General features: G+C 60.2%; 3 protein-coding genes across 3 annotated transcripts in view; all 3 read right to left on the reverse strand.

The window, feature by feature from the left end:
* The window catches only part of LOC311511980 (immunoglobulin superfamily member 1-like), a 112,091-nt gene that overhangs the window by 30,813 nt on the left and 63,223 nt on the right, over window positions 1-18,055 (reverse strand). Inside the window, exons 12-17 of the mRNA XM_084612953.1 lie at window positions 6,171-6,293; window positions 4,007-4,177; window positions 3,154-3,249; window positions 2,111-2,394; window positions 1,415-1,542; window positions 267-395 (exon numbers count right to left, since the gene is read on the reverse strand). Coding sequence (XP_084469079.1) covers window positions 267-395; window positions 1,415-1,542; window positions 2,111-2,394; window positions 3,154-3,249; window positions 4,007-4,177; window positions 6,171-6,293 — 931 coding nt within the window. The remainder of the gene's footprint in view (window positions 1-266; window positions 396-1,414; window positions 1,543-2,110; window positions 2,395-3,153; window positions 3,250-4,006; window positions 4,178-6,170; window positions 6,294-18,055) is intronic.
* Window positions 4,117-6,115, reverse strand: LOC311511763 (uncharacterized protein). Its single transcript, XM_084612616.1, has 3 exons — window positions 5,931-6,115; window positions 4,916-5,014; window positions 4,117-4,297 (listed from the first exon to the last, which is right to left on the reverse strand). The coding sequence occupies exons 1-3, from the start codon at window positions 6,105-6,107 to the stop codon at window positions 4,265-4,267; spliced, it is 309 nt and encodes a 102-aa protein (XP_084468742.1). The 5' UTR covers window positions 6,108-6,115; the 3' UTR covers window positions 4,117-4,264.
* On the reverse strand, window positions 9,557-16,843 carry LOC311511737 (T-cell-interacting, activating receptor on myeloid cells protein 1-like). The gene is made up of 7 exons (XM_084612582.1): window positions 15,510-16,843; window positions 15,330-15,383; window positions 13,661-13,945; window positions 12,828-13,112; window positions 11,408-11,494; window positions 10,396-10,526; window positions 9,557-10,306 (listed from the first exon to the last, which is right to left on the reverse strand). Exons 1-7 carry the CDS (start codon window positions 15,538-15,540, stop codon window positions 10,118-10,120), a joined length of 1,062 nt encoding a protein of 353 aa, XP_084468708.1. The 5' UTR covers window positions 15,541-16,843; the 3' UTR covers window positions 9,557-10,117.

Genomic DNA, 18,055 nt, shown 5'->3' on the forward strand with positions numbered 1-18,055 from the left:
GGCTGGTTGGCTCCTCTGTCACCCCAGGTACCTGAAAGGCATGGTGCCCGGGGCTCATTATACAGGGACCCCACGCCCAGTGCTGAGATGCGGCCACCTCTGGGGTGGGACAGCTGTGTGTATACAGCAATTACCCACACAGCAAAACCCCCTACTGAGCCCCCACCCCATTCCTTGGCTTTCCCGGCACAGTCTGCCATCCAAGCCTTCACCTCATCCCACGCTTAGCGGCTGGTTTAACCCTTCCCTCGGTTGGGGGCACTCACTGGCTTGGGTTTTTTGGAAGCAGAGGAAGGCCACGAGGAGGAGGAGGAGGAGGAGGCCAGTGGCTGCTGCGCTCGCCCCGGCGATGATGGGGCTGGTCAGACCCGAAGGCGCCGGCGATTCCGATCCGCCTGGGAAACAGCAGCAGGCCGTGAGTGCCGGGGGGGCCGGTCTGTTCCCCCCCACGCCCCCTCCTACCCCAGGCGACGCCCAAGGGGCTGGGACACCACAGGGCAGAGGGAGCCGAAAATTCTATGGGGAGGATGTCGGGGGCCCCAGGGCATCAAGTGCGGTCAGAGCAAGCAAGATTTGGGGGATTTGTAGTGCTAGGGGGGCGCTGGGCTGTAGGGGATGGAGGGCTCCTTAGTGGTCGCTCTCCCCACCAGTCAGGCCTGGCCTCATTGCACCAGCACGGCGCTAGGGGGCACTGTCTGACCCAGTCTGGCCATCATTTCTAAGGCATTTCACCCCCTTCCTCATTGCCTCACCGAGTCAGGCCAATGGCCCCATCTAGCCTGGTATCCCACCTCCCATGCTGGCTGCTCCTGGCTGCTTCGCGGGGGGCTCCAGGGTACTCCCCCTCCATGGTCACTGATGGGCCCAGCTGCCCATTAGCAGTGGGTTAGAGTCTGAGCAGGAGACTTCGCTCCCCTCCCAAATCCATCAGGCTGGGGGGGAGTCACTGCCCCTGTGAACAGCCTCCATCCCTCCCCCTGGGCAACCACTGGGGGAAGCTGCCCCACAATCTGTGACTCAATAGATTCCCCCCCAGTCCTTGTACCTGGCCCCGCGCTACCCAAGCGGGTGGGATCCGGCACCGCTCCAGGCTGGGTCGGGTCAGTTCCCCCTGCGGGAATAGAACCAGCGTCTCTCAGGGATGGGGGAGGGGCTGAAACACCGACTCAGAAATCACCTCCCACCCTCCGCGACCAGTGGTGGATCAGCCACTGGGCCTATGGGGCCCGTGCCCAGGGGCCCCGGCCAAGTGGGGGGCCCTGGAGCCCGGGCCGCCGGGTGAGCAGAATGGGAGAAGCCACAGCAGCCCGACCCTGGTCCCCTGCAGAAGCACGGGGGGCCGGGGGGGGAGGCAGGGGAAGCCTTAGCACCGGGACCCCCGCTGTGGCCCTGGGGTGGGAGGAGCTTTCGCTACCTGCTGCGGCCTCGGGGCTGGGGGACTCTCACTTCCCGCTGCGCCCCCGGGTCGAGGTGGGGGCCAGAGCTTCTCTGGTCTTGGGGCCGCAGTGCCGGGGGGGAGAAAATAGCAAATGGGTTGCGGGGCTGCAGTGGGGGGACAGAATGGGGCGGGACCGTGGGTGGAATAGGGGTGGGGCCCCGGGGAAGGGGCAGAAAGAGGTGGGGCCAGGTGGGGACGCAGGCCAAGGGGGCGGGACAGGAGAGGGACGGCAGGTGGAAGAGGTGGGGAGGGATCCCCCGTTGCTCTGGCCCAGGGCCCCAGGAAACCTAAATCCACCTCTGCCCGTGACTCAGCATTGATCAGAGTGCAGGGGGGGTTTGGCTGGGGACGGAGCTGGCTGGGCAGCCCCTGGGCCCTGACTCGTCTGTGGGTCCCCAGTGCGGGGGCAGGCGGGAGCATCCCCTGGGAAACGGCCCCTGCTCTGCAGCTCCCACTGGGGCAGGGATCCCCCCTCCCTCAGCCATGATCCTCCAGGAGCTGCTTGCTGCTCCCCCTGGTTGGGGAACCCCCGAGTGACACTGTCCCCACTCCCTGTCCACGGGGGTCCTGTGGCTCTGGGCAGAGCCTGGCTCTGAGCATCCCATCTGGGTGCCGACCTTCTGAGGGTCCAGCTGGGAGCAGGGACGTGGAGCCGGGCCCCTCCCCTGCTACCACCAGCTGCACGGGGTGGCTGGGCTGCGAGGAGACGAAGGGCTCTGATCGGGGCCGGTAGCTGCAGCCGTAGCTCCCTCCGTGCTGCCGGCCCACGGTGGGGATGCGGAACTCGGCCCCGTCCCCAGCAGGGTCCATGTGTCGCGGCGGGTTCAGGTCTCCAGCCTTGTGCAGGAAGAACCTCACGTCCCGCCGCTGCCCCCGACACCGGATGGTGACGTCTGCCCCTGGGGCGGTGACCCCAGTGGGGCTCAGAGAGATGGAGGGTCTGGGTAAGCTGGGATCTGCGCACAGGAGACAGGCTGTGAGAGCCAGACCCGGGCACCCACCCAGCCCCGGCCTCCCTGGCAGGCCCCAGCCACGGGCAGATCCAGGGCCCCGGGCAGAGATTCTCTCCCAGATCCCAGAGCCCCCGGCCCAGAATCCCGGCCCTGCGAGCTGGGCTCCCAGCCCCACAGACACCGAGCCATGGCTCCCTACTGCTTGGGGTCCTCATATGCCCGTGAGTGGCCTTTGCCCCTGCCTCGTTCACTGTGTCCGGCTCCCCTGAGCACAGAGTGGGCTGGTCTCTGGCACCCGCCACTTCAGGGCCTGAGCCCCACACAGGAAGGAAGTCAGCCCCCCGGGAGGCATCAAGGCGTCTTTATCCCCATTCTACAGGGGGAAACTGAGTCACAGTCAGATTCACTTTCCTTCGTGAGCTCCCAGGGGCAGGGACGGTTTCTTCACTCTGTGTTTATGCAGCGCCCGGCACAAAGGGGTCCTGACCATGGCAGGGGCCTATATGCTCCCCCAACACAAGGGATCCAGCGCTACTGAGGCCAGTGTTTGCAGAGGTCTCCACTAATGGTGGGTGTCTCCGTTTGTGGGCGCCCGGCCTGAGATTCCCCCAAGATTGAGGCCCCACCACAAGGAAGGACACTTCTGTAAACCGCGACGTGCTCTCATCACACAGAGTCTGTGGCTGCGCCAGGAGCTGGGCCAGATCTCCTGGGTCCCAGCCCAGCACTGTGTCCAGCAAGCCACCGCTTCTCCAGCCGCACCCCAGCGCTGCCCCCAACACCAGACGGCCACGGCTCCCCCCAGGGAGACCCCCCCGCTGGGGCTCAGGGAGATGCTGGGTTTGGGGTAGCTGGGCTCTGCAGGGGGAAGCAGACAGGCCGTGAGACGCAGGCCCCGTCACCCAGTCCTGGGGCCCGTCCTCACCACGCAGCCTCAGTGGGGGGTCAGACCCGGTGGCCCTGGGGACGGGCTCCTGGATGCCTTTCCACAGGGGCCCACAGTTTCCTCTGAGCCCTGGGCTAACAACATGAGACACGGAGCAACCCCAGCCCCTGGGGACCCAGAGCTCTGCTCCCTAGCAGGAGACAGGCCAGTCCAGTCTCTAGGGTCCATTCACGCCCTGGCTTCTCTGCTGGGAGGGCTGGGAGCCAGGACTCCTGGGTTCTCTCCTCAGCTGTGGGAGGGGAGTGGGGTCTAGTGGGGAGAGCAGGGAGGATGGGGGCTAGGACTCCTGGGTTCTGTGCACAGCACCACCCCTGACTTGTAGGGGACTGTGCAAGTCCCTAGTATACACTGAGGTTTATAACGTTCAGCTCCTCTCATCACCCCATAACTGACATGTTGCCTGGGAAAGGCCCCCCCTGCTCTGCAGCTCCCGCTGGGGGCAGGGATCCCCCATCCCTCAGCCCTGAATCTCCAGCCGCTGCTTCTCCCCTCTGGCTGGGGAACCCCGCAGTGACTCCATCCCCGCTCCCCGGCCGGGTGTCCTCTCTGCTGGGCCCAGGGCTCAGGGCAGAGCCTGGCTTTGAGCGTCCCATCGATGCAGAGACCCCCTGTGGGTCGGGATGGGTGAGGGGCTGGGAGTCAGGACACTGAGCCCGGCCTCTCCCTCACCTCCTACAATGATCTCGATGGGGTCGCTGACATATGACCAGCGATTCTCATCCGTTATGGAGTGATATTCGCAGGTGTAGCTCCCTCCATCTTCCCGGCCGACACTGGGGATGGGAAATTCAGCCACGGTCCCATCAGGCACCGTCTGCACCTGCGGGTTCGGGTGTCCAGCTTTAGGCAGAACGAACTCCAAGCCCAGGTATGAACCCTCACAGCGGATGGTGACACTTCCCCCAACCGCGACCACCCTGCTGGGGCTCACCCACACGGTGGGTTTGGGGTATTCTCGCCCTGCTTTCAACAAGAGACAGGAGTTAAACAGGAAAGACGCAGCCCCCCACCCCGCCCTCCACCCCAATTCAGTCCATCCCTCGTTCAGCCTCTCTAGGAGTCTGTCTCCTACCAGGGTTGGCACTGCCAGCCCATGGGACTTGGGGGTAGGGGGTTCACCCATACGTAGCTCAGGACCCAGATGCATGAGAGATCACCTGTCCCCGCCACCCGGTCCCACCTGAGGCCAGCCAGGGACCCTGAGCGGTGGGCCTCCTGCAGCTCTGTCCCTGCCTCCACCCGCCCCCCCGGGGTTGGAAATAGAGTCTGTGACCGGCAGGAGTCGCACAAGACCCACCTTCCCCCAGGCCTTGGGGACAGGGTGGGGCTGTGAGTGCAGGGGAGGGAGCTGAGGGTGGATCTGGGGGTGGGGGAAGATCTGAGGGGTTCTCTCCCATGGCTGCACTGACCCCGAATGTTTCAGTTCCCCAAGGGGATCTAGAGCCCATGGACGAACCCTGTTAGCGTTTATATGAGCTGAAAAAAATCCACGTGCTGCCCCACCTACCCCCCGATCCTCACGGCCTGTGTGGGGCAGGACGTTGAACCAGGGGATGGTTCCAGTCTGCTTCATCATACCCCGTGTAAGGAGAAGGCCTTCATCTGCCACCAGATTAAAAGTGCAGCCGAGCAGCAGCCTTTAGCTGAGAAGCAGGAAGTCGAATCCTCAATTTCCATCTACAGGACATTCAAACAATGTCATACCAGGCTGCTAAGAAGGAGACCCCGGCCTAATGGCCCCCACTGTCGCCAGATAAAGAAACAGATCTTGAGATGGTTAAAGAAAATGGAGTTTGACAGCGTCTTGTCTGGCAAGAAATCACTTCTCAATAGCTGTGGTTGTGAACTCCTCATTTCGTTATTGTTCTGTCATTATGGTCCCCACTTCCCTACTGTTTGTCTGTGTGGTCTGTCTGGTTCTTTAATTGTTTCTGTCTGTTACATAATTAATTTTGCTGGGTGTAAATTAATTAAGGTGGTGGGGTAGGATTGGTTAGAGAAATTTTAGTGATTGGTTAAGATATAGCTAAGCAGGGCTCGAGTTTCACTGTATAAACTGGGCTCCAAAAGGAAGTTCTTTGGGAACCAACTCCAGGACACAGCCCCAAAGATCAGATCTGCCAGACCTCAACGCTCTGCCAATGACACCGGGCAGAAACTGGAGCCCCCCCGATGGGCCTGATCCTGACCGGCCATCAAGAAAAGTTCCCCTGTCGTATTGGGCGTGGTGAGCACTGTATGAGTAGCGTGTGCCGTCTGGTTTTGGCGATTGTTAATAGAGGTTACGTAGGATATTCCTGGGTAAGGCTCTTTCACTGGTAAATGGTCCTGCACACCTGCAGAAGTAGTTACACCCGGAGCCCTACAGATTGGGAAAGAGTGTGGGTATTTAAATTGACCTGGTTACTTACTCCTAGTTACTCCATGGCAGGGGAGGAGGAGCACAGAAGAACGGGGCCGGGTCTGAGCTCACGGGGGGGGAATTTGGGTTGAGTTTTGGGGAAGGTTCAGGGCTCAGTTCCTCTTTTCCCCACCCCACGCATCCCCTCCCCCGTCCTTGATGTTACCACCCTCCCCACAGATTGATACTCACCTTCCCACGCCCCGCTGTGCACGGCCAGCCAGCAGCCTGGAGAGGACACAGCTCATTAGTGACCAGATCCCAGAGCAACTGGATCCCGCACCCGGTCTCAGATCCCCCCTCCATGGCCACACGCCCTGGCTGTTTCCGATACTCACTGAGGAAGAGGACGGTAAGAGCAGACGCCATGTTGGGGGCAGTCGGGGGCCTTTCAGAGCTGCCACCAACACCCTGGTGCCCAGCTCCACCCACCCTGAGGCCCGAGTGCGAGCGGAATGAGGAACTGCGCCGGGGGCTGCAGCCCCAGGAAGCCCGTGATGCGCTCGGCCCCTTTCTTCCCCATCAGCTGGTTTCTCTGCAGTCTCCAGCCCAAATCTACCGCAGTCAGAGCAAAGCCAGCTCCCTGCAACACCCAGCAAACCACATCCCCTCCTGCAGCTGCCTGGTCACCCCACCCACCCCATCACCTCCCAGCCCCACATGGGAGCTGACCCGTCTGGGGACCAGCTGGGAATGGGGCAATCTCGGGAGGTGTCAAGAGTGCCCAGGCTGCCCTGACCTTTTCCAACAGGCCCGTCTAGCCTCCCTGGAGCAGCAGCTCAGAGCAGAGCAGAGGAGGGAACCCACCACACACACCCCCAGTGCCCCCAATGAAGCAACCCTCTCCCATGGAGCGGGGCAGAGATTCCTTCCTGACCCACATGGGCCCAGCGCTCACCCTGGAGCATGAGGATGGAGGGGCCTGGCCAACCTCCTTCCCAGGTACCATCGCTGCAGATGCTGTTCTTAGCTCAGTGACGTGGCACAGAGACAGGACCGGCGGCTGGGTGGGGTTGCGGTTTCCAGCCCCCATGGCGGGGCGAGAGAGGGGTAAATGTAGATCCTGAGTTGATAAAGGTGCAGTGGATAAATCCGCGAAAGGGGAAGTCTGCCCAGAGCCGGCGCTCGCGTCCTGTTTCTGCTACTGCCAGTGAAACTCTGCACCAGGGCCGGATTTAGGGGCAGGCGTCTGCCTCGGGTGGCAGACTTGGGGGGGCGCCAGGCTCGGGGTGCTGGTTTTGTTGTTAGAGAAAAAAGGGAAAATTGAATATTTGGAGTAAAATGTTTCAGAAGAAAAATTCCAGAGGGAGTTTTTTTATTGCTCGTTGACTCTGCTCAAGCGTCCATCGAAGAAAGGTTCGGACCAATGAAGCACCACGAAAAGACTCCTCCCCACCTAGCAGATGCCCCAGCTCTGACTCCCCAGTTCATTTGCCCTTCACCCCGCAACCCCGACATTCATGCATTGGGCCCCTCAGCTCCCTGTCCTATGCCCCCTCCCCCATTCACATTCCCGCCCCCCATCCCCACCCCGTCCCGTGTCCCCTCATATCCCTGTCACCCCATTTTTGCCCCCTGGCCTGTATCCCCTTCCCCATTCTGTCCCCCCAGCCTGTAGTTCCCTCACGTTACCCCCATCATGTCCCCGTCCCTCCAATTCTGCCCCCTGTCCCAAGTCCTTTAACCCCCTGTTGTGTCTCCCTGTCCCCTCCCCCATTCTGCCCACCCCATCCCCATCCCCTCACACACCCCCAACCTCCCTCAGGGAATGTGGGGCAGAGAGGGGTGTTGGGGGTTGTGGGGGCATGAGATTGAGGGGAAAGAAAATGGAGGACTAAGGGGGCAGGAGTAGGAGGGGGGAAGTGAGAGGGGAAGCTGCCGAGGGGTGGAAACCGCAGCTCCTGGGGGGCCCTGTCTGCCCCCTCCCCCTCACACCGCAAAACAATCCTGCTCCCCGGCTCTGACGTTTGAGGGGCACCTGTCTGCCCTCAAACTCCTGTCCTCCATCCCGACCCCTCTCCCCTTTACCCCCCTCCTAACACTCGCAACCTACTTCGCCCAAACTCCCGGCTCCCCCCAGCTGGCTCCCCGCAAACGCCCGCTGTGGGGGGGTCCAGAAGCGCCGGTGGCTAAATCACTCTGGGCCCTGTTGTGTTCATGGAGATGCAATAAAGGGCCCAAGGTGCGAACACGCCCCAGCCCCTGCCCCACACTGAACAGGGTTAAACACAGGCCGGGGCGGGGTCCAGAGCCCGCAGCCTGCTCAGCCCCACGGCAAACCCCCCAGTGACCCCTGGGACCGGCTGTGACAGACCCAGCAGAGCAGGAACCAGGGGAGCCGTGGCAGGCGCCGTGTGAAACGAGGGGTTTGTTCCGGCCCCGGCCCCGTTCGCTGGAGCGAGTCTCTAGCCGGAAAATCCCCCGGGTTTGGGCGTCTCCCCGCTGGCCCCGGAGACGCTAGCGACTGTCCTGGGGGCAGAGGAGCCGGTGGAGCTGGGCTGGAGCCAGCGTCGCCGCGGCTGCTGTGAAAGTCCGACCCCATTTCCTCCCGGGTTGGGGGTTCAGCCGGGGGAGGGGCGATGGCGTCGGGGTTCCTCTCTCCACCCGCTCTGCTCAGGACGTCTCCGCGGAGCAGGGTCCGGACGGCCCGGGGGGCCCAGGAGACAAGGGGTGGCAGCCAGGAGGGCGAAGCGAGTCTCTTTTTTTAAGTCCCCAAAGGGTGGTGGGTGGCACAGCCCGTCCCCCCAATATTTTATCCACCAATGAGGCCTGGTTTCCGACACCCCAATTTTGGGTCACAGATTTCTGCTCCCCCATTTCTCCAGTGTCCCAGGCAGGCCCCAGCCCATGGGGTCTGTCCAGCGGCCGCTCAGGTTGGACAAATCCCATCTTTCTGTCTCGCCGACTTTCCCCACAATGTTCATTTGTCCAGGTTCTCGTGAGGCTGCCTGAACTTCTCACTCACCTTCGTCAGCTGAACCCACCATGGGGGGACATTGGGAGGCTCCGGTATCACAGCTCCCCCTGGGGTGGGGAGATTTGGGGGGCAGGGGAGAGGGAAGCTCTGGGGGTTTGTACAATAGAAATGCAGGCAGGGGAGGTCTAGGGAGAAACGGGGAGAGAAAAGGGGCTGGGGGACCCCACTGAAGAGAGAGGAGGGGGACAGACCCTTGGGGGCTGGAAGTGCCGTTATTCCAGCGCCAGGGTCAGACGCAGCATCCCCCTCCCCACTGACAGCCCCAGGCAGAGACAGGCCCGGCTGGGCCCGCGAGTGGGACCTGATGCCCTCCAGGGGCTGCTCCGTGGGGAGCCCGATGCGCCCGGCACTGGGGCAACTCCTCTCGCTGGTGCCGCAGGGGCTGGTGCTCACGGGGCCAGAAGTCCGGGGTTCAATCCTGCGGGGCAGCAGTTGGGTCAGGAGCTGTCAAGGTTCCTTCCCCACTCTGAACTCTAGGGTACAGATTTGGGGACCCACATGAAACACCCCCTAAGCTTATTCTGACCAGCTTAGGTTAAAACTTCCCCAAGGTACAAACTTTGCCTTGTCCTTGAACCGTATGCTGCCACCACCAAGCATCTTACACAAAGACCAGGGAAAGAGCCCACTTGGAGACGTCTTCCCCCAAAATATCCCCCCAAGCCGTACACCCCCTTTCCTGGGGAAGGCTTGATGAGAATCCTCACCAATGGGTACAGGTGAACACAGACCCAAACCCTTGGATCTTAAGAACAATGAAAAAATCAAGCCCGTTCTTAAAAGAAGAATTTTAATTAAAGAAAAGGTAAAAGTATCACCTCTGTAAAATCAGGATGGTAGATACCTTACTGGGTAATCAGATTCAAAACATAGAGAATCCCTCTCGGCAAAATCTTACGTTACATAAAGATGCAAAAACAGGAACATACATTCCCTCCAGCACAGCTTATTGTACCAGCTATTAAACAAAAGGAAATCTAATGCATTTTCTAGCTACTAACAAATTTATCTGAGCATGAGCTTTCGTGAGCTACAAGTCACTTCATCGGTGAAGTGAGCTGTAGCTCACAAAAGCTTATGCTCAAATAAATTGGTTAGTCTCTAAGGTGCCACAAGTACTCCTTTTCTTTTTGCAAATACAGACGAATACGGCTGCTCCTCTGAAACCGGCCATTTTCTAGCTAGATTACTTACTAACTTAACAGGAGTTGGAAGGCTGCATTCCTGATCTGTTCCCGGCAAAAGCATCACACAGACAGACAGGACCCTTTGTTCCCCCCTCCTCCAGATTTGAAAGTATCTTGTCCCCTCATTGGTCATTTTGGGTCCGGTGCTGGCGAGGTTACCTGAGCTTCTTAACCCTTTACAGGTGGAAGGGTTTTGCCTCTGGCCAGGAGGGATTTTATAGCACTGTGTACAGAAAGGTGGTTACCCTTCCCTTGATATTTATGACAGAAGCACTCTGTGGGGAATGATTCTCAAGGCAGAGGGGTTTGGGGGCAGGGGGTTTGTGCTGGAGTCGCAGTCCCCCAAGGTGGAGCAGCTCGTCCCCCGGGGAGATTCTCTTCTCTGTACGGCCAGATCCAGGCTCCTGGGGGCTCAGAAAGATGGTGAGTTAGAGGGGCCCCATGTCGCCCTGGGCCCAGCCCCTGGGGGACACAGAAGGGGGGGTCACCTCACCGAGGGTGCCCCTCTCCGGCGGCTGTAATAGGCTTCAGCCAGGCTCAGCCCCAGGACAAGCAGGACCACGGCGCCCAGCCCCAGGCGGGTGATGTTGGCGTGGGTGAAATCCGGGCGCCCCAGGGGGGCTGCTGCGAGGGGAAGGGGAGAGTCACTCGGCGGCTCGGACAGGGAGATCAGCAGCTGGTGCTGCCCCGGGAGCAGAGCCCCCAACCCCGTGTCCAGCAGGACTGGCCCAGCCCCCTTCTGGGTCTGTCCCAGGTGCCGCGGCTCTGGGGATCCCCGGGGTCGGACCCCTCAGGGGAGGCCGTGTCCTGCTGCCCCAGGGGGCTGAGCTTTAGCTTCCCTGGTGAAGGGGGCACCTGGGCAGTTGAACTCCCCCCTTAGCTACCTGGCACCCCATAGTGCCCTTCTGTCCACCCCCACAGGTACCTCTGCCCCGGCCCATCTGCTGTGCAGTGAGCCCATCCCCGGGGTATCTCGGCTCCTGCCAAACACAACAGTACACGCAGGGGGAGGCTGGGACATCACCCGCTGCCCCCCACATGCCGGTGGTGCCCACGGCCCAGCCAGATGCAGCAGAACATCTATTGGGGGGCGGGGCGGGGATCCCCTGAAAACCCAATGTGGGGAGGGCAAGGAGAGGGAATTCTGGGTAATGGTCACCCCTATTGCCAAGGGGATGTCATGGGGCCTAGGGAAGGGGGTTATAGCCCCAGCCCTCCTGCGCCCAGCAGGGCCCAGTGCCCCAGACCCTGCCCCGCCCCTGGGATCCTCCACAGTTTCCTGGCAGCGACATGCAGGGCAGGAGACTTTGGGGGAGCTGGGGGCTTGGCAGTGAGGAGGGGCAGTGGGGCTGTCTCTCCATCCCCCAATGTCAATGAGCCCCTCTCTGTGGTGTCTGGGCCCCACCCACCCGGATTCACTGCCCCCATCTCAGCCCCAGCTCCTGGACATCACGAGCCTGTTTCCAGGGCTGGTTCGATGGTGATTCCCCCCCCAGCTCTGGTACCTGGTCCCGCGCTGCCCGGGCGGCTGGGAGCCGGCTCCACTCCTGGCTTGGTTGGGTCGGTTCCCCCTGCGGGAATAGAACCAGCGTCTGTCAGGGTGTAGGGAGGGGATAAAACAGCGGCTTAGTGATCACCCGACCCCCGACTCAGCATCAGTCGTCACTGTCAGTCCTGGGAGCGTGGAGGGGGAGTTTAGTGGCTGGGGAGTGGGGACTCCCCCCTTCCCTCGCTGTATCAAACCAGGAGGCGTGAATTCTGACACCCCAGAATTGCTCGGAGATCACCAGTGGGGGTGGGGAACCACATGGGATTCGTCATTTTGGGTCCCGTTTTCATGTAGACAAGGTCTTTGTCCATCTTTCTATCCCTCACCAGACGTGCTCCCCTGTGTCCACCACCCTACGTCCCCATTGACCCACATTCCCATGGACCCGTGGCCGTCTGTCCCCACTAGGGCTGCCAACTTTCTAGTCACACAAAACCAAACACCCCTGCCCCGCCCCTGCTCCGTCCCTTCTCCTAGACCCTGTCCCCTGATCACTCCATCCCCTCTCCCTCCATCTTTCGCTCTTCTCCACCCTCACTCACTTTTACTAGGAGGGGGTTGGGGTGTGGGAGTGGGTCAGAGCTCTGGGCTGGGGGTGCAGGCTCTGAGAAGGGCGGGGGATGAGGGGGTTTGGGTGCAGGAGGGGGCTCCAGACTGGGGCCAAGGGGTTTGGGGTTTGGAGTGCGGGAGAGGGTGCATGATCTGGTATGGGGCCGGGGATGAGGGGTTTGGGGTATGGGAGTGGGCTCTGGGCTGGGCCGAGGGGTTCAGAGTGTGGGAGGGGGTGCAGGCTCCGACTGGGGGGGTGCAGACTCTGGGGATGAGGACTTTGGGGTGCAGAAGGTGGCTCCGGGGTGGAGCAAAGGGTTCAGGTGCATCCAAATTTGCGCCCCCCACCACAGAAAAGATGTGGACAAATTGGAGAGAGCCCAGCAGAGGGCAACGAAAATGATCAGGGGGCTGGAGCACATGACTTACGAGGAGAGGCTGAGGGAACTGGGGTTATTTAGTCCGCAGAAGAGAAGAGCGAGGAGGGATTTGATAGCAGCCTTCAACCACCTGGAGGGGGTTCCAAAGAGGATGGAGCTGGGCTGTTCTCAGGGGGGGCAGATGAAAGAACAAGGAGCGATGGTCTCAAGTTGCAGGTGGGGAGGTCAGGGGCATGCAGAGGAATAAAAATGTGGCCCCTTTTGGAGGGGCATTTTGTGTGCCTCCCGCAGCCAGAGGAGCTGGCTCTGCTCCCCAGAGGAGTTCTGTGCTCTGGCCCCACTGATTCGGGGGGGCCCTGTGCCTGCTTCCCCCCTTGCACTGCCCCTGCCCCGAGGGTCCGGCTGGCTGTACGGCTGGGAGCGGGGATGCTGAGCCGGGCCCCTCACCTGCTACCACCAGCTCCACGGGGTCGCTGGGCTGCGACCACATGGACAGGTCCGATTTGTGGTGATAAGAGCAGCTGTAGCTCCCTGCATCTCTCCGGCTCACGTTGCGAATCAGAAACTCAACCCCAGGAAGCTCCGCGTTCTGCAGCGCGTTCAGGCTTCCCTCTTTGTACAGAAGGAACCTCACGTTCTGGAGCGGACCCCAACACTGGATGGTCACGGCTCCCCCCAAGACGACCCCACCGCTGGGCTGCAGGGAGATGGAGGGTTTGGGGTAGCTGAGCTCTGCAGTGAGAAGGGAACAGGCCGTGAGACAGACCCCGGCACAGTCACTGCACCCCATCCTCGCTGCACGGACCCAGAGATGGGGCCCCTGGGAGAAAACCCAGCCAGAGGAACCTCTCCGAGACCCCAGAGATTCCTGGGAGCTACGACGGAAACTGCCCGAGGACCTAAATCCAGAGCACCCCTCTGCACCCGTCTATCTATCTATTGCGGGCCCCACAGCCTGGAAGCCAGGACTCCTGGGTTCTATTCCCAGCTCTGGGAAGGGGGTGGGGTCTAGTGATTAGATCGGGAGAGGGCTGCGAGTCAGAGGTGCTGGGTGCCACACAGACACGGTGAGAAAAAAACCCCGCCGTAAAGCCAAGTCCTGAGTATCTAACCAGACACAAGGTGCAGGAGGGATGATTATCCCCCATTCATACAAGGGGGAAAGGAGGTACAGGCAGGTTAAGTGACATCCCAAGGAGTGTCCCATCTGCCCAGAGAGCCCCGTGACGGTCTGGCTGGGTGTGGGGCTGGGACTAGGGACACTGAACCGGGCCCCTCACCTGCTACAATGATCCACACAATGTTACTCCGATACGACCAGTTGGGAGGCTCCGATCGGGAGCGAGATCGGCAGCTGTAGGCCCCTCCGTCTTCCCGCTTGGCTCTGGGGATGGTGAATTCACCCTCGTCCCCATCAGCATCCAGCTCCTGGATTTGGAATCTACCTTTATACAGAAATAACCTCCTGGACTCGCACTGACACTGACAGCGGATGGTGACGGCTCCCCCCAGGGCGATCACCCCACTGGGGCTGGCAGAGATGGAGGGTCTGGGCGCAGGGAGCTCTGTGTTCACACACAAACAGGAGTGAGATGGGGAGACACAAACCCCTCCCTGTGTGTCTATAACCTGCCCTTAGTGCCCAGCCCCAGGGACGGTACCGGGGGTAACAGACACCTCACTGCATCCACAGGGAACTTGAGGGCTGGGTTCGGATCTCAGCCCACCAGGAGGGTGACCATATTTCCCCATGCTGAATATGGGACACCTGGTAAAGTTACTTGTATTCAAGCAAGTTCAAGGGCAATCGATCAGAACTACGCAGTACAAACATTCAAATTAACATCAAATTGACTGAGCCCCTGTTAAAAATAAATACTGCCTAGCTGGGTTCTTTATATTGACCTTCTTATCTGTAAGGTTTTAGGCTTCACATGGGTGGGGGTGACACACACACACCCCTATTCCCTCCCCCCAACAGGGAGAGGTTTTACACACACACATACACACTCCCATACCCCTCTCTCACACGGGGGGTGACTGACTGACCTGAACCTCCCTGCCCAGCGCTCTCCGCCCTCCATGTCTGGCTGGGCCTCCGGGGACGGGCCCGCCTCTCCTGGTAGCTGGCACCATGTCTTGCAACACGTGGCGGGGGGGGGGGGCAGAGAGACATAGAGTCACATGCCTCCCCTCCCCAGATTTCTGCCAGGGTTCACACCAGAATGTAGCCAGCAGCAGCCTTTCGGCATTGTGCGGGAGGGAAGGGATGGGACCAGATCCCAAAGCAACTCAGATCCCCCCCGCCCCATAGACACACTCCCTGGTCTCAGATCCCCTCCCCCATGGGCACACACCCCGGTCTCAGATCCCCCGACCTCTCTCTCCAGGTCCTGGGCTGGTTTCCCAGTAACCCTGAATGGGGAACACCTGATGGGAGGGTTGGCTCCCGTCTCCACCCAGTACACAGTCAGGTTAGTGAGCCCAGGGACGGGCTGACCTGGCCCCTGTCTTTGCAGAGCTCATCTCTCCCTCTCTCCCCCATGGACGGAAGCAGCTTGTCCCTGCCCGCACAGTGTGGAAAGGCAGCTAACGCCAAACTGCTGCTGGCCACCCACATAACCCAGCCACCTCCTGTCCCCCAGCTACAGCGCGGGCAGGAAGGGGTTAAGCCCGAAGGCTGCATTGTGCACCAGGGCCCAGGGAACCTGACTGCAGGGGCCTCAGTGACCCCGGCCAGATAGGGGGCTCAGCAGGGGAGGGTGACTAGGGGACACGGAGCAGCCCCGCGCTCTCTGGGGGCAGGACCCAGGATAAGGGGGTGGGAGGCAAAGAGGGTGCTAAGCCCCTGCCCAGGGGGGCTGCTGTGGGTACGAATAGGCTGGAAATCACTTCCCCCCACCTCCCCATCCTGAACACTAAAGTTTTCCCTGCACCACGGATACTGACGTCCGGACTCTCCGCTCTGTCCCGACACCCCGCTCTGCCCGGCCAGCCAGCAGCCTGGAAAGGAGACAGCTCATTAGGGACCAGATCCCAGAGCAACTCAGATTCCCCCCGCCCCATGGGCACACACCCTGGTCTCAGATCCCCCCAGTGGACACACGCCCTGGCTCTCTCGATACTCACCAAGGAAGAAGTTCATGAGAGCAGATGCCATGACGGGGGCAGTGAGGGGCCCTTCAGTGCTGCCTGCAACACCCCGGTGCCCAGCTCCACCCAGCCCCAAACAAGGTGCTCAGCTGATGGCTCCAGCTACAGGAAGCCGAGGTGTCTCATCTCTTCCTGCGTCCATCACACCTTCTCTCTAATCTGCAGGCAAAATCTAAGGCAGTCAAAGTAAGCAGGGGCCTTTGCAAAACCCAGGAAACCCAGGGACTGGCAGCCTGGCCAAGCGTCATGCAGCTCCCAGCTTGTCTGTGTCTCTGTGGGGAGGGGGGACAGGTCACCCGCAACGCACCCTGCAGCCTTGGGGAAGGTGCCTCAGGCTGAGAGCCGGGCGACCACGGGGTCTGGTCTTCAATCTGCCACTGACCACGATTGCCATGAAAATTCCATCCCCTTTTCATTCTGGGTTCAAGCCCGGCTGGTGACCCATGTCGGTAATGTTAATACAGGATCGTGCAATTGAAGGCTGGCTTTGTAATGGACCTGCATGAGGGAGCACAGTTAAGGTTGTTCAGAAAACCGTAACTGTGGCATTTCCTGGTGCTGGAGCATTTGACTCTGCAGCCTTCCCGCTCAGCCTGCCAAGCTGCCCATCTGCGACACGAGCCGTGGCACCGTGTGAGGAGCGGGCGTGATGGGGGACGCCTGGGTTTCCTGCCCCTTGGGCCACAGCTGAGCGGTGATGACGGGTTTACGCTGTAACGCCTGGTTCGAAGGGGCTTTTCTCAGCGTGTGAATTAAATCAACAAGGTTCAAAAAAAAATCAGAGAAAGAGAAATTCGATCCTGGGCCCCCAACGGGTCACTAGCCGGGAGAGATCCAGGGACCTTCTAATGCCCCCACAGAGACCCTGCCCCCGAGCTGGAGGAGACCCTGTCAGTGGTTATGTGGCCAGGCCCCAAGGGAGAGACGTGACACAGGCTTTGTTTATACAGTGTTACAGAATCACAGGTCGTGTTCACTCTTCCGCCGTTCAGTCCCTGGGGAGAACCCCCTTCAGTGCGACAGCCCTTCTCCGGGGTCCACTCTCTCTCGGGGGTTAGGCCCCTCCACCTCCTGGAGCCACACCTCTCCGAGCCTTAGCACGCCGCAGGGAGTCCACTCTCTCTGACCTCCCCGGTCCATTCTATTCTCTCCAGATAAACAGGGTCACCTGGGCCCCCTCTGGCCCCCTGGCTGGAACCGGTCACTGGGGTCCTCTCTTCACAGCCCATTGTCATGCTCCGCCCTGGAGCATGAGGGTGGAGGGGCCTGGCCAAGGTCCTTCTAAGAGACAGTGGCTGCAGATACTGTTCTTAGCCCAGTGGTGGGACAGAGACAGGAGGGATGGGAGGTGGGGAGGGGTTGTGGCTTCCGGCCCCTGTGACAGGGGGAGGGAGGGATCCATTTACATGCTGAGTTGTTAAAGGAACAGTCGATAAAGCTGCGAAAGGGGAAGTCTGCCCAGAGCCGGCTCTCGCTTGCTGTCTCTGCTAGAGCCAGTGAAACTCTGCGTGACCCAGATGCCCCGCAACAGGGCTGGATTTAGGGGCACGCGACCGCCAGGGATGCTGGGCTTGCGGGGCACCAGGCTCAGGGTGCTGGTTTTGTTGTTAGCGACAAAAGGGAAAATCGAATGTTTGGAGTAAAATGTTTCAGAAGAAACGTTCCCGAGGGAGGTTTTTTTATCGCTCGTGGTCCCTGCTCAAGCGTCTATCGAAGAAAGGTTCGGACCAATGAAGCACCACGAAAAGACCTGGGGGGTTCGTACGACTTTAGTAAGCATCCGGCGGATGGGAAAACACTGCTGAGCCATCGTACGGACCTTCCCCAGGCGCTGACGCAGGGGGACTGCTCAGACGTCAGTGGTAAGGACAGGTTTCAGAGTAACAGCCGTGTTAGTCTGTATTCGCAAAAAGAAAAGGAGGACTTGTGGCACCTTAGAGACTAACCAATTTATTTGAGCATAAGCTTTCGTGAGCTACAGCTCACTTCATCGGATGCATGCCGTGGAAACTGCAGCAGACTTTATATATACACAGAGAATATGAAACAATACCTCCTCCCTATTACCAGCAGGACAGTGGGGTGGGAGGAGGTATTGTTTCATATTCTCTGTGTATATATAAAGTCTGCTGCAGTTTCCACGATATGCATCTGATGAAGTGAGCTGTAGCTCATGAAAGCTCATGCTCTAATAAATTGGTTAGTCTCTAAGGTGCCACAAGTCCTCCTTTTCTTAGTGGTAAGGACCTCTCTGTTGAATCGGACAACATCCGTCCCGTTTGGCCACACGGGACGCGCCCTCCACTCCAAGTTCTCCATCACACGCGTGGTGAAGAGCTGCAGGACACGGTTCCTAACCTGTGGGCGGCTCCGAGGGTTCTGCTCAAGCAGCTGCTCGCAGTCGTGTGCGGTGAGTGGAGCTTTTCCAAAGCTCAGGCTCATTAAAACAGGTCTGTGATCGCCGATGGCCAATGAGAGACGGACATCGCTGGCTATTTTATCGCTTGAAAATGCCAGTGGCC

This window comes from Lepidochelys olivacea, assembly GCF_965140295.1.
Source record: "Lepidochelys olivacea isolate rLepOli2 genome assembly, chromosome: 23".
NCBI classification, from domain to species: domain Eukaryota; kingdom Metazoa; phylum Chordata; order Testudines; family Cheloniidae; genus Lepidochelys; species Lepidochelys olivacea.

Bases quoted from the DNA above. Each gene is read 5' to 3' on its own strand.
- LOC311511763 (XM_084612616.1), bottom strand. From the start codon at position 6,107: ATGGCGTCTGCTCTTACCGTCCTCTTCCTCAGTGAGTATCGGAAACAG. The intron at 5,015-5,930 runs GTGAGTATCAAT...AATGTCCTGTAG, and splicing joins GCACAGCGGGGCGTGGGAAG to ATGGAAATTGAGGATTCGAC. The intron at 4,298-4,915 runs GTATGATGAAGC...TGTTGAAAGCAG, and splicing joins AGGCCTTCTCCTTACACGGG to GGCGAGAATACCCCAAACCC.
- LOC311511737 (XM_084612582.1), bottom strand. From the start codon at position 15,540: ATGGCATCTGCTCTCATGAACTTCTTCCTTG. The intron at 15,384-15,509 runs GTGAGTATCGAG...TCTCCTTTCCAG, and splicing joins TCTCATGAACTTCTTCCTTG to GCTGCTGGCTGGCCGGGCAG. The intron at 13,946-15,329 runs GTCAGTATCCGT...GTGTGAACACAG, and splicing joins ACAGAGCGGAGAGTCCGGAC to AGCTCCCTGCGCCCAGACCC.